The 27,539-nt window shown below is 38.1% G+C and overlaps 1 protein-coding gene across 1 annotated transcript in view; it reads left to right on the plus strand.

Annotated features, from left to right (window-relative positions):
• LOC149198165 (RING/U-box superfamily protein) overlaps positions 1-27,539 on the plus strand; it is a 155,779-nt gene that overhangs the window by 65,015 nt on the left and 63,225 nt on the right. The window contains exon 4 of the mRNA XM_089406143.1: positions 26,879-26,967. Within this exon, the coding sequence (XP_089262269.1) occupies positions 26,879-26,967 (89 nt within the window). The remainder of the gene's footprint in view (positions 1-26,878; positions 26,968-27,539) is intronic.

The following is a 27,539-nucleotide window of genomic DNA, read 5'->3' on the forward strand; positions in this document are numbered from 1 at the left end:
ATTACCTTGCTTCCGAGCTTTAGACTTCTTGACTCTGGCAAGTAATTTTTGACTATGATGTTATAGGTGAGAAACTTTTTCGTCCCTTATATTGATTCCTTGTAAAACGTATTCTCAATATTTTATATTTCTATTGTGACACCTTCTGTTGTTGAAGTTTTTTGATTTTGTCCTCTAATTTTTTAATATGTGAATTCTCTTGATCCTTCCAACTACTATTTTTGGTACATTGGCGTGTGGGATGTTGTAGGATTGGTGCGTGGTGCTCAATTTGCAAGTTGAATTTTGTTTACTTTGATTTTTCCATTTATTGTTCAAGTTTTGCCATAAGTTGTTTTAATTCGTCACTTATGTGCGATTGTATTTGTGTCACCTTGATACTCTATTAGAGTAAAAGTTTGGGAACACTATACAGAAACAATGTTTTGATTTACTTTAGACAATTATGATACTCCTTTCCACCAAAAAGGACATTTCCAAGAAAAAACAAAATATTTTGTGGAATTCATAGTTTCCTCTGTTCTTCATTATTTTGTTATAACTCTTCAAATATTTCCATTTTAATATATAGGTATATATCTGACTTTTATTGAATTTTAATACCTTTTTTGTTACCTTATAGCTTTTATACTTTAAAGAGTATGTAATTAATAGTGTCTTCACAAATTCCAAAATGCCCTTTTTCTTTCCCTAGTTTTTCCCTTTTAGAATGGGAGGAGGAATTTATGATTATAATCCTTTCCTTTAATACTCTTTCACTTATAGTGTAATGAACCAAATAAGTATCCTTTCCTAGTTATCACTTCAATTGCCACAAGCAGTAATTGTGGCATTCAAATGGCAACTTATGTTTTTCTTTCTGATTATGATGGTGGTTATATGTTAACTTTGGAAAAATGGCTTGATTTGTTTAACTATTTTGAACAATCAATCTTTTGTAGGGGTGCCACCTTTGGATTGGCATTGTAAGGAATAAGGATGTCGTATGGAAATCATATTGACAATGGCAATGACAAATACTATGTTGTATGCTTATACGGATTTATGGCATGGCGACTATACAAAATGTAATACAAATTTGTAAAAACAAATGACACTTATAATCTGTGTCTTTTCTTTGAATTTTTTATTTTTTTAATTCCTTTATTAGATTTGTAGTAGAATACTCTTATAAACATATAATTTCTGAGCCTAAATGGCCAAAGGATGATTTGTGGTCAAAGACCTAACGAAAGCAGAGAAACTCTGATTGATAATTATGTGACCAATGGTCGAAATCAGAGAACGACGCTCCAATAAGAACGTGGCCAAACGCTGGGATCAGAAACGAAGCTGTTTTGCTAAACGTGACAACCAAACTTGGCTCAAAAATTAAATATCCAAAATATTTGGAATATAAATATAACCATTTCAGATAAATAACTAATATATATAAATCTATGAGTAAAAATGATATGATGAGAATTACAAACGAGGGCCCCACATATATACCTAGGTGGGATTGCCGTTTCACTACGAGTCATGTTCTTTCATTATTACTATTTCTTTTTGTAAGCTTGGTAGTGCCTTCCTTTTCATTACTTTAAAAGAAAATTACAACAACATAACAGTTAGTTAAGTGGCCGAAACTTGCCCATAGGGAAACCAAGTTAACCGACCACCTAACAACATTATAGGCCAACTAGTAGCAAAAAATAAGGAGTTTGTCACACTAGGCTAGATATGCTTGCAAGTCTAGATTGTATCTAAAAACTACAATGCCTTCAACAATAATTACAACATATTGAAATGTAAAAGCTAGCCGCATACTGCTATTCAAAAAAACAGAGAGAGATCAGCAAGAAAACTAGTCAGCGCCCTCAGCTGAAACCGACTCGACTGGAGCCGGATCCTTCACATTCGAGCTAGGGAGTTCTGTCGGAGTACGAATGCACGAGATATGGTCTTCAATTCTCTTGAGGCAACCATCCTGCTTCTGCAATTGGAAGTGGAGTTTTTGGAACTCCTTGTGGTAGTTCGGGAAGCTTTGGACTGTCGCTGCCATGTTTATTGCAACCTGCTCCAGTGCCTTGCCCAGAAGGCTCTTCATCGACCAATATAAAAACAAAGTTTGTTTGTATTGAGTCACTATGCTGCGGGTGTGCTTGGGATCCGAAACCATTTCCCGTGCTTCTTCAACATCAATTTCCATGTTTCCAGCTTGTTTATTTAATTATGCTTCCCATTCTTCAATGAGATTGTGGATTTCCTCCATAGTACCCTCATGATACGCAAAGGCCTCCTTGTTGATAATACTATTGACGAGTTTCCGTCCTCTTGTCCGCCCCCCCGAGGTGTTGGCTTGTCCGACCGAGTAGTCCCTCTATTTCGTTTGCCTCGGCCCGGAGAGGCAGAGCTGTGACTAAACGCTGTCGATGAGCGAGCCATTCCCTTACAAAGCCAATGAACCTGATAAAAAAAGGGCCATCTAACTGTAATCTTGAAAGAGGGATCGTTCTAGGAGGCGAACCACTTCCAAGTGGTCTTACTATTCGGAACCCCGGTTAGAGAAGCAACAAAACACCATAATAACACCAAAATTTTATGAGAGAGAACACCCTGACTCTGCCTATGACTGTAGAAATTGAGGTTCAACCCTAGGATAGCGACTAAATGCAGAACCAAAACCTGCCCTCCATACAAACTGGTAATTCGATAGAGATTAAAGACAGGGAAGAGCTTCCATAGACCTACCCTCGGACTCACTCGTGAAAGACCTTTGACCCAAGACCCAACATGCCTCTTCTCATTACAAGCACCCATGGCGGTGTTACGTTGTCGTCGGACAACCAATTTCTTCGGCAACCAACTCAGAGGACCCTTCCCAACCCAAGAACAGGTGTAAATACCAGACCCAGACGCATAACAAATGAGAACCCTTGCTGTAATCCCAAAACCGTTACCCCAAGTCCAGACCACAAAGACCAGGAAACGATACAGACCCATCTTCGACAAGCAAATTTCATACAACATCGACACAAAGGTACAATCCCACAACCAAACCTCATTACAAATGCATACAGTCACATGCAGGTACCAAAGGCGACTCATACCTTGATAACCCAACAAAGCAAGGCCATGCACCCACATTTTCCAAAGACTGGTAAGCCAATACATGTAGTAGGAGGGAAAGAGACATAAAACATACCCGACGGATTGAGAGAAGAGGAGCTGAGCTCGCCTCCGCGCTGAGAGCTTTTCGGTAGTGCACCCTTCCTCCTTCAACTTCCCATGGAGCAGACTTCGGGCGTGATCACAATTGTTTGCCAAGACGGTTAACCACAAGTTGCATTGAAGGCCTTTGCCACCTTCGATATATGTCTTAAATGCCTACATGTGCTCACCCTCCTCACCACCTGCCTCGAGCGTGTGAGGTGGGGTGGGTGTGCTTCCCAATGCCATCACCATAACGAGCCCGCGAGTGATATGTACTCCATGTCACACCTCGACCAGGTTTCGTTATTACTAATTATACTTATTATTATTATTATTATTATTGGTAGTTATATTCTGATATCTATTACATTTTTCCTCCCAATCATAGGCAACAACTTGAGTGGTCGCCAACCCTATTCCAAGTAAGGAAGCAACAAGGGTGAATTTCTTTTCTATGTTTATAAGTTTCCTTCCTCGTACCTACAACTAATTATTACAACCATGGAATTATTACTTGGCCCATTTTTTCTACAACATTCCCACTGTCCAACCTTTATTGCTCCCTTAGCCTTGCACAACACAAGAAATGCTATTCTAGTCCCTCAGTGTTATGCAAATTCCTCGAGTGCTCTTATATAGGTTGGAATACAACTATGAAATTATTACTTGGCCCATTTTTTCTTCAACATTCCCACCCATTTTTTCTTCAACATTCCCACTCTCCAACCTTTCTTCCTCCCTTAGCGTTGCACAACACAAGAAATGTGATTTGAGTCCCTCAGTGTTTACAACTTCGCTCTAGTCCTCTTCAATAGGTTGGCCATGAAATGCTCAATGCTAGGAATTAGGTTATCATAGTTGTAACGATTAACTTGATACACAACCAATATTGCACGAAGCGGGGATGTTTTTTGGATGCAAAGTATCCAAAGAGTAATTCCCCAAAAATCTAGGAAGCAAAGCGTCTCAGAAGCATCTACTATATATATATATATATATTTTTTTTTTTTTTTTGTGTGTTTATATTCGATAAAAACATCCAAAATACCAATCTAGTTGTAAAAGATATGAAAACCTGCATATTTGTACATAAATCAAGATAGATATGGCATCCTTTGTACATCAATGATTAATTATTTGAGCGTCAACCATCTATATTCTAACAATTACAAACATACATCAAATTATTAAGCATTAGCGATTTAGCATATCACACTGATAAAACATAACACATTTAGAACATAAAATTATAAAACATTCAAATAATTTATCTAGCAAGTCACAAGTGAGCAACTGTCAACATGAGTCATGTCCAAAATTCAAATAATAATGTTTACAAAATAGGCCACTTGGCCACCACCACCACCAAGTACACACTGAACTAGGAAGAGTAAGACAAAAAAGTTCAAATTCACAACAAGACTACAAGTCTAATCTATGACAAAAGTAGTAAATTGTGAATATATCTACTAATCTCTCCTCCTTCCACCACGAACAACACGTGAGCCTCCACGTGGTGGTAGTGAAGAGGACGGTGGCTGCGGAAGTTGTGGCAATCGAACCGCCGAAGATGAAGCCCTTGCGGTGTTGAAACATGGAACCTGGGAGCCATGGGACCAGATGGGGGTGGTATCTCAACTCGATCATTATCATCCTAGATAAGAGCATCCTGCAATTGCTCTAATCGAAACACACACTTCATCCTGCAAATTGGTCTCCTCTGGATTTTTGTCCCAAAGCTTAAGATCTTTATTAGTCTTTGCATCGCCACAGTAATGGGACAACAATCACAAGTTGTAGTGAACATAAACCAAGCTCTTTGCACGGTCTAAATTTAACTTGTTCCTTTTAACTCCGTGGATGAAATAATATGAGCTCCAACACCTCTCTGCAGAAGAAGTGTTTACCACCTGTGATAGCACTTGAAATGCCAAAGTTTGTAGAAGTGGAGTAGCACCTCCATGCTTGTTCTACCACTCAAAAGAAGATAAATTCTCTCGATCTCTAATTGCATGATTGGTCCCAAATGGACCAGTGCCAAGCTTATAGTTGCTCAAATTTCTACGGAGCGTGGAAGACTCCTCATCAGGGACTAATTTATCCAATGCTTTCATATAACCAGATAGTGTTGGTGTTGAAAGCCATGATGGATGATAGGATTTAGGTGCCAGAACATATGCTAAGGCATGCAATGGAATGTTTAGCATTTACCATCGTTTTTCCACCTTTGCACGAATATAATTGTACAAGGTGATATCTCTAGGTTGAACAATGTCTTTAATTTGCCCCGACATGTTGTCCGTTTGCTCATACACCTCCCCAATTATTGGCCGATCTGAATCAACAAACTTGATCATGTAACAAATTGGTTTGGTGAATTGCCAAACATATTTAATTTGTGACCAATAGTAACTGTCAAGAATAATGTCCTTGACTACATTAGCACCATCTCTATCAGTGTTAATGTCATCCCATGATTTCAGAGGTCACCATATTAGTTAAGGCTTGTCTCATCTTCACTAGCCACCTAAAGGTGAGGTGATAACTTGCAAATCTTGTTTTTGAAAGTTTAAGGAATTACAACTTGGAGTAAGTGCCAGAAACGTAGTTTACCCTTGTATGCCCTGTGATAAATTTAATGAGTCGCTTCCCTCTCTTGTAAAGCTCATTAATCCATCCACATTATTTATGCTTCACAATATCATGCATCAAAAGGCTCAATGTGTGCACCAAACACCCAAACCAAAAAGATGTGTGGATGAGCACACTCAATAATTTTTCCCGCTGCTTTACAATTTGCTGCATTATAAGTGATCACTTGAACCACATTATTAGGACCAACATCTTTGATTGATTTCAATAGGAGATCTGCAATGTTTTGGGAAGTTGCAACGATGGAGTCATGACTTGCATGAAACACTACACCACTAGTAGAAACACCAAGAACATTTATCAAATTTTGGTTTCTAACATTTGTCCACCCATTTGATACAATGGATACCCCACAATCCACCCTCTCGTTTGTGAAATGTGTCAAAGCGCTTTGAACCTTTGCTTTTTCTCTTTCTAATAACATAGTTCTAGCTTTCTCATAGTTTGGGCTCTTGTATCCTTTTGGGGCTTCATTGATGGCCTTAACCATATCATGCCAATAGGGAGAGCGAAGCACATTAAATGGTACACTGCAAGCACAAAGAAACCAGAACATCTTCCCATCCACATCGTCCCTCCCAAAAACATTTAGGAAATTTGCTATTGTGACTTTTAGAGGTTGTAGAAGCACCATGAGGAGATGAGCTATCAAATCTAGAGGTTGCACTTGATTCATAATGAGTTTTTTGTTTCTTGTTTTTCTGTTGTGCAACCTTCTCTATTTCAACATATTTTTTTCTTTGTTTCATTGAAATCTTAGGGCAAATTGCTATCCCCACGGGACCCTTTTTCTCATCACTCTCCATCACCCCACAAAGATGCCTCCTCACATGGGTATATGAACCACTATATGGTTTTCCTCCATGACAACCATGAGGGCACACAAACTTGTAGCATCCACCACCTTTTCCCCCAAGTTTGGTCACATAATTCCACAAGGGTGTTAATGCTTTCCCCTCATGCTTTTCAATGCCCTCTTCAAACCCTCCTCCTCATCATACATTGGATCACTCATATGGGTACCACTATCTTGTTCTTTGTCCCTTCTATTCCTACTTCCCAACACTATCATGAAAACCAAAAGTGGAATGATACATATAAGCCAAAAGAACACCATTTTGGAATATGAATATAGATGGACAACTTGCAATGAAATGAGCAAGAAGAAAGAATGGGAAAGAGTAGGAGAGGGAGGAGAAAAAATACAAACAACAATGACAAAAAAATGAGGGAGTTTAGGGTTTGCATTTACCTCTTTAGCTCTTGTAGATGACAACTCTTCTTTACTTGTCCAAGCTCCTTCTCCTTCACTTCTCCTAGCTCCTCCTCCACTCCTCGAAGCTCTCCTAAAGCCTTTCTTCTCTAAGCTCTCTTTTCCTCTCTTCTCCAAGCTTTCCAAAGATGCAAGAATGAGGAAAAGAGGGGGAAATGGCTTTTAACCCCATCTATCTTTTCCCTAACTCACCATAAACCCACCCCCAACCCAAGTTAGAGCCTCAAAAAATAAAAGAAGGAAAAAATTGCTGCCCTCGCGGAATCGCCTGTTGAGCCTCAGAACTGCTTGGGATCCGCCTAAATTCATGCCCGATCTGCTATGGTTCTAAGGTGGATACCAGTGCAGAACACTGATCGGAAATCTAGAACCGTAGGTTGGGTCCACGCGGTTCCAAATTCCTAGGAATCGACCAAAATTGGTGTAACCATGGATTTGATTTTTGGATCCGTGGCTTCGCTAGAGGATCGCCCAAGGATCCATATGGGATGCGGTTCCGCCCTTGGATTGTTTGGGGGGTGGGGCGGGAAGGATTGTGCAACATTGTATACAACGATGATTTATTCATACTTGCGTGGCAACAGAAACTAAGGTAGTAGGTTCACCCTTGGCACAGTGCAATTTTAACACCCACATTCCAACCTACTTTTCCCCTAGTTAGTCATGAGAGACTGGATTGGTGGTAAAATTCCCAACAATTTTCCCCAACAACTTGCATGAGAAATATATGCCCCCTCATAAGGCACATAGGACAAGAGGTATAAAGGCCTAGAAAATAAGGGCACATGGCTACATAGTAAATCAATATTTTATTGACCATCTTTATTGCTTGTCTTGTTGGTCCATTTGCCCATATGGCGTTCATAAGGATTTTTCACGCCACAAGTGTACCGATAATTATTACATTAGTTATCTAATTAATCCAACTATAATGAATGGTACTTTACTTACCCACTTAGCATTGGCTTAGATGTTATGGTCTTATGCTCATAGGGGGTATATTATATGATAGATGCGAGAAAATACATTCAAAAATATAATGTCAAATGGGATTAAGAGGAGAAGATATTTCACATAAAACCCTTCCACATGTGATAAATGAACCTTTCTTTATGGGTTTTCATAGCAAGTTCGTTGCAATCAACTCCTAGTGTCTATTAACAAGAATTAGAAACAAAATATAGCTTCACGTATGATAAGCAAGAATCTATGAAATTTCCATTAAGCCTCCAAAAGATATTCAACAAAGCTCCAAGAAGGGAGACTCATAAATTAACCATGAGAAGCAATGAAGAGAGCAAACCCTTATATAGTTTTGAGCTCCATCTTCATGTACAATAGAAAAATAATATCTGTTGACCACTCTGTGTCAACTACCCTATAGCAGTGCACATTTTTTCAAAGCATTCCATCATGTTCGAGTAGTGAGACATCCAAAGGTCATCATTATTCTTCAACATTTTTGTCAAAATTGTAAACCAAATTCTGCAGCCCTGTGTGGCCATTGTAAAAATGATTCTAGTATGTTTATAAAGCCATGTAACATACCTAGGTAAACTTAAGAATTTTCAGCAAAGAGTTTCACTCTAGGGAGTTTTTTAACCTCAACTAATTATTTGTGTTTTTCCTAACATCAAATAATTAGCAGAGCTTTTCTCCCAAGCATACCCCAAAGTTAGAGTGAGGCTTGATGGTGGTGTCTTAAGCGAGTCCTAGTGTATAGAGTCGATGCAAATTATCATACTAGATGATGTCTTGAGTCTTGCAAAATTTGGTTAAGTCTAAGTGTCTAATTTTAATTATTAAAATTTCCCACTTTTAGAAATTTAATGTAAAATGTAGAATGTAATGTCTATGGAAGTTGATGAGGGCATGAGTACTCATAATTAGAAACTGTACACCTCAACTCTCTATTTAGACAAATTTTTGAGAGTTGAAATCATGTCTATCCCCTCAAATTATTTTTTATTTTTATTTTTTGGCAAAAAATGGCTAAATATTTATCCGAAAATTGGTTAGAAAAATTAAATGAGAGAAAATAATATTCTCTTCAAGTGGAAAAACAAAATTCTGGAGAAGATTGACTTTCCCAAGGAAGATAAAGTTTGAAAGACTCATTTCCAAGGAAGAAAAATCCCACAAAAAATTCTTTGGGCTAGAAAAAATAATTTCTCAATATAAAAAGGGGCTTGTTGTTCTAGCCAATCTCCGAGAGTCCCGACAACAGTCTCTACTCCCTCAATATTTCCCAATGAACTTTCATTTTATTTTGTCAGAATATTGGACTAAACTAGAGTGTTTTTGGTCCAATTGGTTAAATTGAATGAGGAAATTTTGAGAAGGAAAAATTAAAAGAAATATTTTGTGGCCCTCCATTGAGGAAAATTGATTTTTTAAGAGAAAATAGAACTTTTGGACCATGGTTGTTAATTGAAGGAGGATTTTTCAAGGAGAAAATTTTGAAAAAAATATTTTTTGGACCGGGATCAAAGCCTTCATTAGGGAATTCGATTTTTTCTTCCAGATCAAGGGTTAGGATTAAATTTTGGCATGGATCAAGCTTTAACTAGCTTTTATTATCTGGGATCAAGTCATATTTGTGCGCTTCATTGGACCCAATTGTTTTCTACTTGGAGGGGGGTCTAGATCTCTCTTTTTGCATAAATTGAGCGTAAGGCTCCTCATTGTAGACATCTTTGGATGGTGTAATTGGCTCTGGAAGCTTTGTAATATTTTCTCTGATTAATAAAAGGAAAAGTCTTTGGGGGCAAAGCGATGGTGTATTTATTCAGTCTCATGGTAACTTTCTTCTGATTTGTGCTTAATGTTCTGCTAATATTTTACATTGTTAGTTCCATCTGCGTTTCGATTTACTAGTGTACAATTATTTTGCACTATTATTTGGGTTGAGGAAACATTGATGATTAAGCAAATCTAGTGGATTTTAGCTGAATCCCTTGCCTTCCTTTTCCCTATGCCAATCAACTCCAGTGGATCTAACAAATCTTTCAAGTGTGTGTGGAAAAAAAATATTTAATCATATTTCAAGTACTTGGGGAAGTTTTAGTTGAACCAACCAACTACTTGAGGTGTGAAGGCTAAGAACCCATAGTGGGTTTTTTCGAAGACTCATCATAAGAATACTTTGATGGGAGTTTCCTACCATTCACTCTAAAGGAGAAAAACTATTTAAATCCATCTACCCTTTCATCTATTGCACTTTAATGACTAGATTTGTTATAAGAGCTTTTATTATTGTAAATTTGTAAATAATATCTTGTATATATTTCCATCTAACATTGTATACATTTTCATCTATTTTTATATATTGTTGATTCTGTCTTCTTGGTTTTCCTTTTCAGATCTGAAGGAAGGGATCGATTTGGGCTTGGATCTATTATGTATATTTTGTTTGCAGGCTTGACTCCATCAAGGTTTTGAAGAATATCATTTTCTGAAGCTAGAACTTGCCTCCCAACCTAGACAACTAGGGCTTTTAAGGTTATCGATTCATTTTCAAGGGTTGTTTATGTGAAAATTCCTGCACCGGAATCCCCACTGCAGCAACTGATGATAATACTCCTATTTGTTAAATTCCTTTAAACAAATTACTGCAGTTTCCTACGACAAATATTGTAATACAACATTGCAGCCTTCACTTAATTAAATTATATGTGGAAACAAGAGACTGAGCAAGAAAGAGAAATACAACACAATTGACACCATTATTTTTGGACAAATGTCCCTAGAAAAACCCAATGCGGGAAAACCAGTGCAACAAATCTTAGGGTTTTATTATTATGCAGGAGAAAATCTGAGTACAATTCTTGGATGCTCAAATAACAATTCGATACAAAGAGAAATTGGACAAAATGAATGGTGAAATGATATCACCCTGTCACTGGGAAAATTTGATACTGATCATGCTGAATTGTACCCTCTGCATACCCTCTGCGCAGAACTGCATCACTCCCACGGAGTTCCTGCGTCACCCTTGCTAGGTATCACGTTGCTTTGTCTCTGGACCCTCTGCTGGCAGGAAAATTTGAATCTCTGCCTCCCGGTCTCACACCCTTGCTCCCAACTACTGAAACTCGATTTCCTCAGCAGGAATTCGATCTCCCTCTAAGGCCTGCGTTGCCACTGCGTCAGCTTTGCGTGGGCCAACATCTGCCTCTCTCTAGACGTCGTTCTGCCCTCTCTCTGCCTCATACTCTCCGGCCCAGGAAAACTTCCTTCTTCCGGATACTCACTACCCCTCTCTGCAAGAAATCTCCTCGATCAAAATTTCCTCCTGAGAACTTCTCACTTCAGAAATTCGATCTCTTGATCTCTTGGTGTGTTTTCCAAATGACCCTCAAGCTCCCTTAAATAATCTTCTCGTTGACATTCAACAACCCAGATTAAAAGCTAATCAATGGCTAAGATCATTTTAGCTTGATCCTTGTCTTCTTCTAGAAGTTACACCCACAATTAGATTAATACCCATTAATATTTTTAATTTCCTAAGTTTAGACTTAGGGTCCCATTAAAAAATATTAATTATTTTAATAAAATTGTCTCTAGGTGGAATTTCCCAAAACGCTTTCTGGGTTCTTTGGAATACATGTGCCCAAGCCTCCCTGCAAAATTTGAGGCCTAGAGCACATCCGATGCTACCCCAAATCAACACTCCCTCTTAGCGAGGAATGTGCTCTAGCAATATATGCTACTGCATACTGCTCTGACTCTGAAGCATCGTCCTCTGTGTTGCTGATGTCTTACTTGCTGTCCACCAACTACTACGTTGCTGCTGTAACTGTACTGTTGCTAACACTGGCACTGTCAACTTTGCATCCATACTACAACTCCCTCTGAAGTCTTGCATCTGTGCTGCTGCTACACTGCCACTGCACTGCAAAATGTTGCTGCTACTCCTCAACAACGGAAAAAAAACATCCAAAATTACCGAACTAACTGTGTTCAGTATGAGACCAAGTGAATGCTGAATCCTGACTGTTGCTAGTCTTTGCGCTGATCCTATGAATCTACTGCGTTGCTGCTCACCTCTGCTCTGTGCCATCTGCACTGCTGTCGACTCTGCGCTGCGCTGCTCAGTCTCTGGCACTCCTAGCCATTGCAACTGTCTCTCCGACACTCCTTGGCACCATCCGACACTAGTCCATCCTGTTACTGCAAAACAGGGCTCCAGTAGCAAAGTATTGATCCAAGAGGTGGACTCCTAAAGGATCCTGCCCATCTGTAGCTCTTTCGAACTACAGCTCCAAATCAACCCACCTCCCTCCTGGAGGTATCTCGACTGTCATGGCGAACTCCTCCTCTTCGATCTTCGCGGGCGCAGCCTTCAGATCGTGTTTCTCATCCTTGTCCTTCTTCTTGAGAGGACACTGAGTAGCGTAGTGACCCATCTCACCACACCTGAAACACTTGATCTTCGAGACGTCCTTATGTCTCTGTTGCTGCTGCTGTACCTTCGATGTGAGGGCTGCATTATCCTCCTCCTCCTTGGGCTTTCACCCACTACTGCTGCTTCTGTCAAGTTTAACCTTGACTAAGACTCTCCTCAGCTCCTCTTGTCTTAGCGCTGCCCACATCTCATCCTAATTCGGCAATGCTGCCCTGCCCAGGATATTCTAGACAAAGACTTGCCAATCAGCTTTGTGAGGAATGGATCCACACGCTCCCTCTTCTGCATCTGAGTAGATTTCAACTTCTGCTCTAAGTACATCTTACACTGATTGGAAGATCCTTGATATAACGTGGCCAAGGCATCCCACATCTCCTTAGCAGTTCCTCTGCTAGCGACATGACACACTACGTGATCCTTTACTCCATCAAGGATCATCCTCTTGGCCTTCACCATTTTTGATCTGTACTTCTTCAATGAATCTGCGTTTGTAGGGACACCCACCACGCTGTCGACATATGTCTTGAGGGCATGCTCATCTAGAAGGAATGACATTCTAGCCTGCCAGATGACATAGTTGGTTGCTCTGTCCACCATGTCTTGATCCCTCAAGCCACTGGTTGCTGTTTTTGCCACAAATTTCGAAAATCTCCTCTCTTCTGCACTGCTGTTGGGCTAGCCTACACACTCCTTGTTGGAGCTAGTAAAATTGCTACCCCTTTTTGCGGCTCAACTATAGAGAATTCAAATTCCTTGGCTAGGAATTATGTGAGGAAGAAATTCCCTCAGTCGTGCTTCTCGTTCTTCTGACGATTTTCTACCCTGCGAACTGCCTGCAGAAAAATCTTCGTCCCACCAGCTCTCCTCACGCTGAGACTTCAGCGCTTCTCCCTCTGCCCCGACAAAAAACGAGCTGGGAGCCCTCCTCTCTGTCGACTGACTCGGAGAGACACTGCCTCAGAATTTCAGCCCTCCGACTAAGAACTACACAAACCCACTGGGGTTATGAACTGATGCCTCTTGCAACTTCTTCAAAATCTCTTCTGCTCAGTGCTGGATCTACCGACTCTGCTCTTCTTGCTTAACCTGGCTCTGATACCATGTGAAAATTCCTGCACCGGAATCCCTACTGCAGGAATTGATGATATTACTCCTATTTGTTAAATTCCTTTAAACTAATTACTTACAGTTTCCTACAGCAAATATCGTAATACATACATTGCAACCTTCACTTAATTAAATTATATGCGGAAACAAGAGACTGACCAAGAAAGAGAAATACAACACAATTGACACTGTTATTTTTGGACAAATGTCCTAGGAAAAACCCAATGTGGGAAAATCAATGCAGCAAATCTAAGGGTTTTATTATTATGCAGGGGGAACTCTGAGTACAATTCTTGGATGCTCAACTAGCAATCTAATACAGAGAGAAACCAGACAAAATGAATGGTGAAATGATGTCACCCTGTCACTAGGAAAATCTAAAACTGATCGCGCTGAACTGGAGACTTTGCGTACCCTCTGCGTAGAACTACATCACTTCCATGCAATTCATGCGTCACCCCTACTGGGTATCACACTGCTCTGTCTCTGGACCCTCTGTTGGCTGGAAAATCGGAAACTCTGCCTCCCGGTCTCACACCCTGTCTCCCGAATACTGAAATTTGATTTCCTCAACAGGAATTTGATATCTCTCTAAGGATTGCGTTGCCAGTGCCTCAGCTCTGCGTGGGCTAACGTTTGCCTCTCTTTGGACGTCGTTTTGCCCTCTCTCTGCGTCATAATTCTCCAGCCCAAGAAAAACCCTATGCGGGAAAACAATGCAACAAATTTGAGGGTTTTATTATTATGCAAGAGAAAATCTATGTACAATTCTTGGATGCTCAAGTAGCAATCTGATACAGAGAGAAACTGGACAAAATGAATGGTGAAATGATGTCACCCTATAACTGGGAGGATTTGATACTGATCACGCTGAACTGGAGCCTCTGCGTACCCTTTGCACAGAACTGTGTCACTCCCACGAAGTTCCTATGTCAACCTTGCTAGGTATCACGTTGCTTCGTCTCTGGACCCTCTACTGGCTGGAAAATCCGAATATCCGCCTCTCGATTGCACACCTCTCCTCCCGGCTATTGAAATTCGATTTCCTCAGCAGGAATTCGATCTCCCTCTAAGGCTTGCGCTGCCACTGAGCCAGCTTTTTGTGGGCCAACATCTGCCTCTCTCTGGAAGTCATTTTGCCCTCTCTCTGCCTCGTACTCTCAGGCCTAGGAATACTTCTTCTGGATACTCACTGCCCCTCTCTGCAAGAAATCTCCTCGATCAAATTTTCCTCCTGAGAACTTCTCACTTCAGAAATCCGATCTCTTGATCTATCGGTGTGTTTTCCAAATGACCCTCAAGCCCCCTTAAAAGCTAATCAATGGTTAAGATCATTTTAGTTTGATCCTTGTCTTCTTCTAGAAGTTACACCCACAATTAGATTAATACCCATTAATATTTTTAATTTCCTAAGTTTAGACTTAGGATCCTATTAAAAAATATTAATTATTTTAATTAAATTGTCTCTGGGTGGAATTTACCAAAACACTTTTTGGGTTCTTTGGAATACATGGGCCCAAGCCTCCCTGCAAAATTTGAGGCCTAGAACACATCCGATGCTACCCCAAATCAACAGTCTAGCCTCTTATGAGAGCGACAAGGGTTTTGAGGGTGTATTTCCTTCGAGACCAAATTCTTAAGGGTTTCACTTCATAAGTTTTTTGCAATTTTTTCCAAGGGTCTGCTTAGGGTTTTGGCTTCTATACTCTTCAGATCTTGCCTTCTAGGCTAGTCACTAGCTTTGGAGGGTTGTAATTGGCATCCATAAGGGTTTGGGCATCAAATTTGTGGTTTAAAAATGATTTTGAGACCCTTTGTGGAAGGCCACATGCCTTTTTCCTTAAGGCCGCTAGCCTTTAGGGCTTCAATGAAATTTGCATTTGATTATTTTTGCATTAACCCTTGTCTTTTTGCAGGTGTAATCAACGAGATTTTATTTTGAGAGGGTTTCTTCATATATTTTTGGCGTTAAAATTGATTTCTCAAGGACTTGAATTTTTGCCATTTAGTTTGCACACTAACCTTGTTTTGTTTTGCAGAGATTCACTGATTTTGTGGAGGCTATCATATTTTTAAGGCAAAAAATTTAATTTTGAAGGTGGGTCTTCATTGTAAAGTTTTGAGGAAGTTGTATTGTTATTTTCAATACTTTTTTTCCTCAAGGTCGTGAGCCCCAAAGGAACGCCCTTCCTTGATTAGTGCGAAAGGCTTTCTGGCCTTGGAGATTCAAATTTTTTTGAAGAGCATGCAAGCCTTGAAATTTAACAAAATTACCATATATTTTTCATATAAAATTTAAATAAAATTTATGATCATTTTTGGGTTGGATGTAAGGGATAGATGCCTATATCTTTGATGCCGTAGGCTATTTGTTGACTGGTGGTTTCACTTTTTGAAGGCCGAGAGCCCTTGAGGGCTTAGATCAGCTCGTTTGAAGCATTTTGTGATTATTGTTGGTGGCTGATCTGAATTACTTTTGTAGCTTGAGGAGGTTGCTTGCAAGGTGATTCATCATTTATAGTCTTCCTTGAGCGTAGAGAGTTCCTTTGGGACTTCTCTGTTGTAACATATATAATAAAGTGAATTTTGTGTTTTGAGGTGACTTGCGATCTCAAACCCCATGGTATCCCGTCTCCTTGTTTAAAATGGAGACCTTCCTTTGTGTTTTGCTTCTTAGATTTAGATCTAGCTCACTAACTCTATTGCATTTCGTTTCATAGTTGAATACCTAATTTTTTTTACTTGATCTAAGTGCACTTGAATATCTCGTCTCTATTTCACTTGCAATTGTAGATCCAAGTAGTGATTTCTTTTACATGTTGTTAGCAATCTCATTTGCCATTTATCAAGTTTGACTTCATTGAATATTCTTCACTTAATTCCATTGTCCAAGATAAGTGAAGATCATATTTAGAAGCATCTTAACTAAAGGTACATGAGTTGTTAATCATCTAATTCTTATTGTCATTATTGCTCTTGTTTCATTGAATAATTCTTATATACTTCGTTTGTTATTTGTGTAATCCAATCTTGTGCTCTAAAGTGCTTATCACCATATTGCGAATTAGTATTTCTTCCCTTGAAGCATTGTGTTGTTCATTGTATCCCATTGAAGCATTTGCATCTTCATTTACATCTTAGATTCAGATTTGTATTCCTAAAATTGACCTCCAGGAATAAGCTTGGTTGAATAGAAAGTTTAGGACCACCTTCTTCACATCCAATTTGAGAAGCTTGACCCTTACTCAACGATTAAAACGAGTGACCTTGCGGTTCTCTTGTGGGAAATCCCCTATAGGAACAAAGGCATTTGGGTCGTTAGAACTCCTTGGTAGGTATTGTTAATGAGGCCTTAGCCTCCTTCCCCAACAGTTCTTTTTACAACGTTGTTTAAGACCTGCTTTAATAATTGAGGAGAAGGCCTTCATCTAGATTAGGCATTTTAATTAAAATTAACCAAGATCTTGCATCTCACCTAGCTTAGTCTTGCATTCATTCTAACTTTCTCTCATTGAGCATATTGTTAACTGTGAGCATTTAATCTTTTCTTGCAATATTTCATTACTGCTCTTGTACTTGTCATTTAATTTCTTTGCTCATTTTCCTTGTGATATTGTCATATTCTATTTGAGCATCTCTTTGGAGTAAAGTACTAGTTTCTTTTATTTCGCAAGTTATATTGTTCTGCTCATATTTCAATATTGTCTCGTCTTTGTACTAACATTTGTTTTGTAGCATTGTTGTTGTTGTAACTTGAGATATCTATCTACTTGCAAGTATCTTGATTTACATTGAGCATGGTTTGATCTTTATATTTTGTGTTTGCCTCATTGATATTAATCGAATCCATCTCATACACATTACTCATAAATAATTATACTAGCTCTAATTAATAATCAAGTTACATTAATAATAATTGCCTTGCCGTTGGATCTCGTACACTTGTTCCAACAAGTTTTTCCTTTAATTTCATCCTTTGGGGACCACCCCCTTAGCATGCCTAAGAGAGAGCTTAAGCAGAGTGAGTAGGGAATATGTGACAACCCCTACTTTGACGGTTGTGCCTCTAAAATTACACTTGGTGGGATTAGAATTTTGCCCACATTGAGGTGTACATTTTAGGCGACAACATTTTTTTGCGCTGTTGTTGAGGATAAATCTTTTTGTCCTTGTTTTTTTGACATTCTCTTTGACCCGACATGGTCAACATTTTTTGGCACTGTTGTCGGGGATAAATTAGTTTTGTTCTCGGCTTCTCAACATCCTTCATCGGGATAAGTTTCTTATTCTCGGTAGTAGAAAATCAGAAAGGCAGAAATATTTTTTTATGTTGAAAATTACTTGTGTTATTCTTGTATTCTTATTATCTTCTTTATGTTCTTTTATCTTCTTTTCATCAAGCAATCATCAAATCAAAACATGAATATCAATGACACCAAATGTAGGCACACCCCCAGAGTGAAAACCCATCTCTATGGGAAAACCCAGTCAAAATCTTCCACTAATCAAAATGAGATAGACCTTAGACCTAACCAAAAGACCTTCCTCCTCCACCAAGTCAACCTTCCAATATGATTCTGCAAACTGCAATAGTCTCTTCTTGTTGAACAGCTACAACCCAACAACAAACCTGACTTTTGACCCCCAACAACTCTAGAATTTTGGTCGAGCTACTCTAGAATTTCGACTCAACTACACTACTGCAATTTCGACCCTTCCAGCCACACAACAACTTCCCATGTGCGAGACAAAGAGAGAAAAAATTGACTTCTTATGCTTGACAAAGACTTCCTTCTCCTCCGCTAGGGTTTCCTTCCTCTTCCTTGAATTTCACACCCTTTTCTGTCTCCAGCTACTGTAGATCGAACTTGTGATTAATGTGCTTCAAATGTGGTCGAGTTGCTGCCTTTATATAGTGAAAAGGCCCAAGTTCAGCCAAATTGTCCAAGTTGAGGCCGACTTGGTGGAGGAGGCCCAAATGACATATTTTACATAAAAATATATTTCTTTCTTGATTGACAAAGCTCAAGAAGGGTCTTTTACATTATGACATGGACAAAGACAGGGGACATAAACCCTAAAAGCTTACAATGGAGGCTTTGACCTAAGAACCATTATCCGAAGCATGAAACCCATGCGTTAATAAAGTCAATTTCTTTTCTAATAAAATTTTATTTTTCTTTCTTTTGACAAATTCATTATATCATGACTCAAATACAATTATGAAGACCGATACTAGTTACATTCTTCAACACTCTCTCTTAACTAGGGAGGTATTCATAATTACATATATAAAGAGGTACATGGAAGATCTTGAAATGATACACTTTGTGAAGAGTCACAACACATGCAGTGCTACAGATTAGATACCTGACTAGTGTACTCTAATCGGGTGGGACTAAGGTGTACTCAAGCTTTAGCCACTTTAGGTACCAGCAGGCTTTTAAGCTCTAACACCTACCCAGGGATCTAGGTGCGTATCCAAGGTCAGAGCTCCATGACCAACGACACCGTCCCTATTTCGGGATCTAGACATCAACCCATAGGTTGGACAGATGTCCTCCCTTGCATCTTGTTGCCAAAAATATGCTTCATCTCTCATTTTCAACTAAATTAGATATATATACTCACCACTCCAAGCATGCTTCAAATGTTCATTCTTTTTACGGAGAGATCTTGCATAATTATAACCCCAATCGATATATATATATATATATATATACAAGTAAACACAAACCTTCGGGGTCCTCAATCATTCTGATGCTACTCATATCATCATCAAGTTATCCAGATACAACTTTGTCGGAAGCTTTCTTCTTTCACTTCTTTAGTAGCACCAAATACAACCTCAATACTTCACAAGTATTTTGTTTGCAAATCCATTTGTAGTACTTTCATTCATTCTTCGGTTTCATTCTTTCTTCAAGGTATTTACTATGACTGTCATAATATGCCCTCCCTCTTAATTGGGGAGATATACCCTTTCTTCTATCCAAGCTCCCTCTCAAGTTTAGGGAGATCAACAACTTCCTAACATCGGAGAAACTTCAACCTTTCAAGGCTTCATTCTTCCCCATGGCATCAAGGTCATCTTGATCATCATTCTTATAGCTTCCTTCATCATGCTTATCATTATGAACATGTTCCAGTTCAACATCTTGAAGATTATGTACCTGCAAAACTCTTAAGAGCAAGTGTAACCAAATATGAACATACAAAAGCATGAAGTTAACTATATCAAAATCATGTGATTATAATGGAATCTTCAAAACATTTAGACATCAGATACTTAAACCTAGTTAGGTTCATAAACAACAAGGATCACATCTTTTTACATACTAGACTTCAACTTCTTGCTAGGGTTTTGTTATAAACCCTAGACTCCATCTTTGAGACATAAAGCCTTACATATTAGTAATTAATCCAATCATAATCATCTAAGGTTTTAATAATATGCCTTTAGAATTACATGTCAAATTTCTACTAGGATTCCTTGCAAACCCTAGATTTTATCATCAAAGCTAAATCCTATCAGTAATATCATCACGTCCTAGAATATCAATCTCTACTAGGGTTTGTTACAAGCCCTAGATTTCACAAACTAAAACATTAAGTTAGTATACTCACATATACATATCTAAGATGCACTAGCATTTCACATCAATATCTACTAGGTAAACCTAAGATAATCACATTGAATAATTTTGACCAGGCTAGTGTTTCGATCAAACACGCCAATATACACCTAGGGTTTCATTCCTAGGATCTTTAGTTATAAGAAGGGTTTTGTTTATAAACCCTGATTTTCGAAACCGTAAAAATCTAGGTTTTCATTATATAACATATAAATTAACAACAAACCTTAAGGGATTATGGTTTTTACCACGACAATATCAAAACTCTAAATTTCAAAAGAATAGGATTTCATCATATGTTCCAAACTTTATCAACAAACCCTAAGAAGACTAGCTTTTCATGATCAACATTGATGTACCCTTACCAACAAGAGGCTTGGGTTTTACAATGAGTCCTAAGGGTTAGGGTTTCACAAGAATAATCAAAAAACTAGAGATAATATAACACGGGTAGATTCAATCTAATGATTAATTACCCTAACAAGAATCTTTGTGATTCAAAACCCTAGACATAAAGATGTCAGTAATGTAAAGCAAATTTCAAAAGAGGATGATCACATCTTTTGTATCGATAGAACCTTGTAACAAACCTTGTAGTATAAGACATACCTTGAGTTGTTCTTTAACAAACCTTGTTATTCTTGAAGGGCTTCCTATGCAACAAAACTTCTTCCATGATTCAAGTCTTTCCTTTGTAGTCTCCTCCATAACCTCTGTGCATTTTGCAAGCTTTCCTAACCAAGGAAAATATAGGGAAAGGTTATTAGTATACAATACAAAAAAATCTCGATGTGAGGAGGAAACCGAACATGAAATATAAAACAAAGAGTGATATACTTATCTTTTGGTAAAATGGTGAAGACTCCCTCTTAATCCAATCTTTCTGAGGGATACCTACAACTTATCAAAACAACTTCAAGAATTTCTAACAAGACATATTAGATCTATGAATCCTAAAAATCAAAACATAAAACATTACAAAACTTAGAATATTAGATCTAGAAGGATATATGAGAGAATACTTAATAGTATAAGTGTTTGACTTTAGGTTCTTTAGTCTTGTTCTTCTTAGGTGGAGCTTCACCAACAACATTTGCATGTTCTTTTTCTTTCTTCTTATTTCTTAAATTTTCAGGACATTGATTTTTGTAGTGTCCCATCTTATGACAATTGTAGCATTCATCTTAGATAGATAACCTTTTTCTTTGGTCCTTTGAACTTCCTATATACTTCCTTCTTCTTGTGATGAGCAGAGTAGGTATTTGAAGTGTTGTTTTCTTCGTCCTCCTTTCTGTCACTTACTAATGAGATGTGGTTTTCTTCTTGACTGCATGCATTACACATTTGTTCAAAGGTTGGTTTATCCTTGCAACTGCTAATTCCTGATGCAAAAGAGCTCCAAGATTTTGGGAGACCTAGTAGTGCAACAATCACAAGTTCTTTTTCTGGTATAACTTCATCAATGCTTGGAGTTCATTTCATATTCTAGAGATCATTGTAATGTATGATGAAACGATATAATCTTTTGTCATCTTTATTGTCCTTAATTCATTCTTGAGGCTAGCTATTTGACTAATGTTCTTGATGGTGAATAACTTGGAGAGGGCTTCATACATTTCTTGAGCAGAGTCAATGTTGGATATGTATGGGATTAGATTGTCCTTTACTCCACCTACTACCAGTTTCATGGCCAAGATTTCAGTTTCTTTGAACTTCTCCTTTCCTGCATAAGATCTATTCTCTTTTTCCATGCCTTGTAGTTGGGGGCTCCTTCTAGATTGTTTTCTGCCTTCATTGTAGTTGACATAGTCTCTATAGATAGTAGGCTTCTCTTCTTATATAATTTTTATCCTTAATTGCCTTCCTTTGTTCCTTTCTTCAATAGATCTTCAAGCTGCCTTTCTCTTCCTTCTTCACCTTAGCTCTGATACCATGTTAGAAAATCAGAAATATTTTCTTCTGTTGATAATTACTTATGTTATTCTTGTATTCTTATTACCTTATTTATGTTATTTTCATCAAACAAATCATCAAATCAAAACATGAAGATCAATGACACCAGATGTGGGCACACTCAACCAGGGATAAAACCCATCTCTAGGGGAAAACCCAGTCAAACTCTTCCACTAATCAAATTGAGATCAATGTTGCAATAATCATGATCGAGATTAAATCGGTGAGGGTCTGAAAAAAGATAAAATCGTAAAAATCGAGATAAAATCAGTAAAAATCAGCAAAAAAAAAATTACAAAAAAATTCAATTTAAAAAAAATACAAAAATCAAGATTTTGAAAAAATCGCCAATTTAATTGTTTCAGGTGAAAAATCGCGATTTCGTAACACTGATTAAGATAGACCAAGACCTTAGACATGACCAAAAACCTTCCTCCTCCACCAAGGCAACCTTCCAATATGATTTTGCAACCTTTAGTAGTCTCTTCTTGTCCAACAGCTACAACCCAACAACAACCCAGAATTTCAGCCCCAACAATTCTAGAATTTTGGTCTAGTGACTCTAGAATTTTGAGCCAGCTACAATATTGCAATTTTGACCCTTCCAACAACCTAGTGTGTGAGACAGAGAGAAAAAATTCAACTTCTTATGCTTGATAAGGACTTCCTTCTCCTTCTCTAGGGTTTCCTTCCTCTTCCTTGAATTTCAAACCCTTTTCTGTCTCCAACCAGTGCAGATCAAACTAGTGATTGATGTGCTTCAAATCAGGTCGAGTTGCTGCGTTTATATAGTGAATCTGTGAGGTCAAATTCCCTTGATGAGGTTGAATTGTCCAGGTTGAGTCCGATTTGTGGTGGAGGAAGCCTAAATGACCTATTTTACGTAAAAATAAATTTCTTTCTTGATTGACAAAGCCCAAGAAGGGTCTTTTACATGTTGACATGGACCATGACACTTGACACAAACCCTAGAAGCCTACAATGGAGGCTTTGACCTAAGAACCATTGACCTAAGCATGAAACCCACGCTTTAATAAGTCAATTTCTTTTATAATAAAATTCATTTTTCTTTCTTTTGACAAATGCATTACATCATGACTCAAATACAATTATGAAGTTTGACACTAGTTACATTCTTCAACACTCGGTTCCCTTTACTAACTTTCGGTTCTAGCATCTTGGGTTTCTAGAGTTAGATTTCTGTTTGAGTGGCGACTCCACTTATTCCATCTTCTACTAGAGCTTATACTAGAAGGCATACAAATAGCTTGGTTAATCTTGCTTCGGATATTGAAAAGGTCTTCAAAGTTCGATTACACAAGCTCTCTTCTTGTACACTTCTTGTTAATCTTGGACTGGAAGCTCTCCGTGATATGCATTTGCTTTTTCTTGACCTAGTTGAATAAGACATCGTGGACTTGTTTGGCCCTTGTAATTTTGCTAACATTCAAGGTTATCCACATGATCTTCACGAAAAAGTTGAGTTGTTACCTTCTTTCCAAGGCAATAATGTGATTAGTGCTAAAACTCATCTCAAGGCTTTTAAAGCTTTCTTGGGTAAATTTGCTAGCAGTGCTAATTATAATTATGAAGATGAGGTTTTTGGTCCTTTCTTTGGAATAAGATGCCATGGATTGGTTTACTGATTTTCCGAATAATTCATTTGATTCATTGCAATCACTTGTTAATGCTTTTAATGATAAATATGGCGAAAAGGGAGAAGAAGCCTTTTGGTTAGGGCTTTTGGCCATATAAGAAAGAATGAAAATGAGATGGTTGAAGAGTTTAATAAGAGCTTTAATGATATTGTCAGAGATCTTCATCAAGATTATAAACCTCCAGACAAGTCTCTTTTGGTATATTCTATAGTGCATTTATGGCTGAGATTTCTTATGAGCTGAAATGCGCTAAGCCAAATGATGTAAAGACTGCCTAGGACTTAGCTGTGGAATGGGAAAAGTTTAGAAAAGCCTCCAGGAAGTCTGAAATTCCGGGTTTTGAAAGGGGTCCAAGTAAGTCATGAGAATCTAAAGGAAAATAAGTAAAAGAATCTGATAGTGATCCTATTAAGGAATTGATGCAAATAATTAAGAATATGGAGCTCAATCAAGCCAAGTTAATATCAAATCATGCAAAAGAAATAAGTGCCATGCAAGCTAGGTTGGTTCAAATGGAAAGATCACAAGCGCAGAATCTCCAACCTAGGAATAATCTCATGCTTCAGGACTTGCTTCAAGTTGAATCGGCTGGATTGAAGCATTCATCAGGGGTATATGCCGAATATCAAGCAAGGAAATTATTGAATTTTAGAAGTCAAATCTTTACATAAAACAAGACTGCAGATGCTGTAGGATTTGAAGACAATTTTGAACCACAAACATAGTTTGATCGGTCCATAAAATTTCAGAGGCTTTGGCCAAGAATGAACCTATCCATACTTCCGCAAAAAAATTATGTCTCAATGACATGGTCTAGTAGACTTAAATGATCGAGGCAGCAGTGATTATGTTGCTCAGAAAGAGGCTACAAACAGCTTCAGGTAGATGCTCTGCTGGTTCCTTCAATCAAATTGCAGAGATAATCCTTTTATTTGTGCTCAGAATTGATGCCTTAGAGAAGGCCGAAATCCTACTTTCTGCAATAAAAACAACGATTCCCAAATAAGGCAAAACCAAAACAACGAATCCCAGATATGCCTAAATGAATCCTCCTTAATGACTGCAGGGTTAGAATTGTTCTGAAGTTTGGATCAAGCTTTTCACTTGACAAATCTCGGTCCCTTTGATAGAGATTGCAGTCCTGTACCTTCACTGACATGTAACAGAGAGATAAGTGTATATTCCAGCGCAATCCCGAGTAGACCATAACCCAAACTGAAAACTCCTTTCAAGCCTCTCGTTTGATTTTGCACTGTCATCACAGGGCTGAAGATATTTCAGAGTATAGTCACAAGAATGATATGCGTTGATTCTTGCTAGAGGAGGGCTAATCAAAGCCTTTAAATAGTTTTCTCTTGGATTGAAAGGGTCTTCCAATAGGTGAGCCGTTGGATGGATTTTTGAATTTGCACCAAAAATAAATTCAATTTAAATTTTGCTTGGAGCCAAAAATTTGGAACCCAAAGCCCCTTTGAATTTTGATTTTTAAAATAAATTTAAAAACCTTCCAAAAATAACCTTTTGCCATAATGAAGTTTATTTTAATCGATTGAGAAGAGCCTTATTACTTGACTGTTTGTCTTGGCCAAAGAAGAGCTGCCATATCGTAGTCCTTTGGGGTTTCTGCGCACAAGTTGTGGCCTTCATCTTTAAACAGGCATAATTCCCATACCGTGAAGGCTGTTGTGGCATGCCACATATCACTGGAATTGGCTCAACAAGGAGAATTCAGCATGGATGATGCGGACTCAAAAAACCATGTCATTTTGGTCAAAGAAGGCCCCGTCTTCTGGTGCTGCTTGGGTTGACATCAATGACAACCTCATTCCAACATGTTTCTGGCTCCTGCATTATATTAAAGTTTTGTAATTTTTTTGTGTTTCAATGTGGTCCTTAGTATTATCTTCAAATTTCAAATATCTGTTTTTAAAATTACCACATCATCAAAGCATAAAAATGTTCCTAAAATAGAGTATATTCATGAAGAGTAATGTCCTTTGGACTAAAATTGGGATCAGTCTTAGATGCGTATGACAGAGTGATGAAATCTTCTAGGCTGACTATCATTTTTTTTGGCTATATTGTTTTTAATTTAATTTTAATAATACCCCTGGGAAAACCTGGTGGGGAAGCCTCAGGGATGCTTCCCCACATTTATGGATGGCATCTCTATTAAACCTGTCGATGTCGACTAGTGAACCTCACCTAGGGGGATTCAAACTAGGCACCTGCTGGCACAGATCTAGCCAAATGCCCAACAACATTGGTGACATCTGATCAAGCTAAACCCTTCAGCTCACTGCGAATCACTGCTATGCCCTTACTGTTTGTCACGTTTTGACTCGTTTGTTTCTCTATTATTGTGAGATATGTCTATCTCTTTGGCTGTGTTGTTCCATCTTTGTTTCTGTCTGGCAATGTTGCTTGGGAATTTCTCATAGCTCCTCAGAAGGTACTGAAATCTTTTCTAGTGAGTTCAATAGTTTATTGGGATGGTCATTTTACTGAGGAATAGAAGTGTTTTCTTTCCAAAGTTATCAAAATTAAAGAACCTTGAAGCTGCCTACAAATGTACTATGTATAATTCTTGACCAGACTCCATCCCAATTTAAAGGTTTTTTCTACCTTGAGTTTGTTGTATTCTGTGTCAGATTGTCATGAAGGCAAAGATATATTGGTCATTTCTGATACAATTTCTCTTATATTAGCACCTTTTTCTGTATTGTTTATGTGAATCGCAAAGAATAAACAAATGAACTGTGGGAAGGCTGTTATTTGTAATTTTGACTGTTTACAATGTACATTATGGTGATCAGCATATGCCCCACATATTTGTCTATTAAGGAATTCACCGTAACAGATCTGCAAATACCATGTTTTAATGCATTCATGTTGATTGAAGTATTCACTATTCAATTATTCGGTGAAAATGTTTCATAAACCATTTAGTATGTTGTCCATTGTGTGTAATTCACTGAGCCTTGTGTGTCTGTTCTAGATACAATGGTGCGGCAAGCTGCAATGGTTTTCAAATGTGGTCTTTTGATATATTATAAGAATAGCCGAGGCCGTAACTATCGGAAGCAGGTAATCTGCAATTCGTTGAATTTGAATTTCTTCATTTTCTTAACATTATTAATGAGACATTGTGGATGTGTTTAATTTTAACTGAATTTCAGGTCATGCTTTGATAATAGAAGTTGCTACCAATATCATAAGCTCTTAATGCAAATTGGTGAATCTGAACTTCTCATTTTTGTATCCTTCTTCATCTTGTTTAGTTTAAAGAATACTAGTTACTGTGTCCAGATCATGAGAACTTCAGACTGGATCACTACTGCACCAGAAAGAAAGATACCAATTGAGGAGCATTTCTTCTGAAGTTCCATTGAAAATTCTTCCTTCTCTGTCTATGAGGCAACTTCTCTTCTGAGATGGCTATTTTTGTTACTTTCAAATTCGAATAGCCCTAATATGCAAATGTCAATTGGAGTATAGTTTCTTCAATAAACACTTCGGTGATCAAGTTCTACCTTACCAAGCTAAAATTAGAAGATAGGTGATGTTTTCTAGTGGGAAAGAACGAAAAAACAATTATATCAACTGTCCAGATATGACCTGTAGAGGTCAATGGGATTGCATTCCATTGGGTGTGATGC

This window comes from Pinus tabuliformis, chromosome 2_2 (assembly GCF_031772625.1).
Source record: "Pinus tabuliformis cultivar Carrire ecotype Pingquan chromosome 2_2, CPIR1, whole genome shotgun sequence".
Classification (NCBI taxonomy): domain Eukaryota; kingdom Viridiplantae; phylum Streptophyta; class Pinopsida; order Pinales; family Pinaceae; genus Pinus; species Pinus tabuliformis.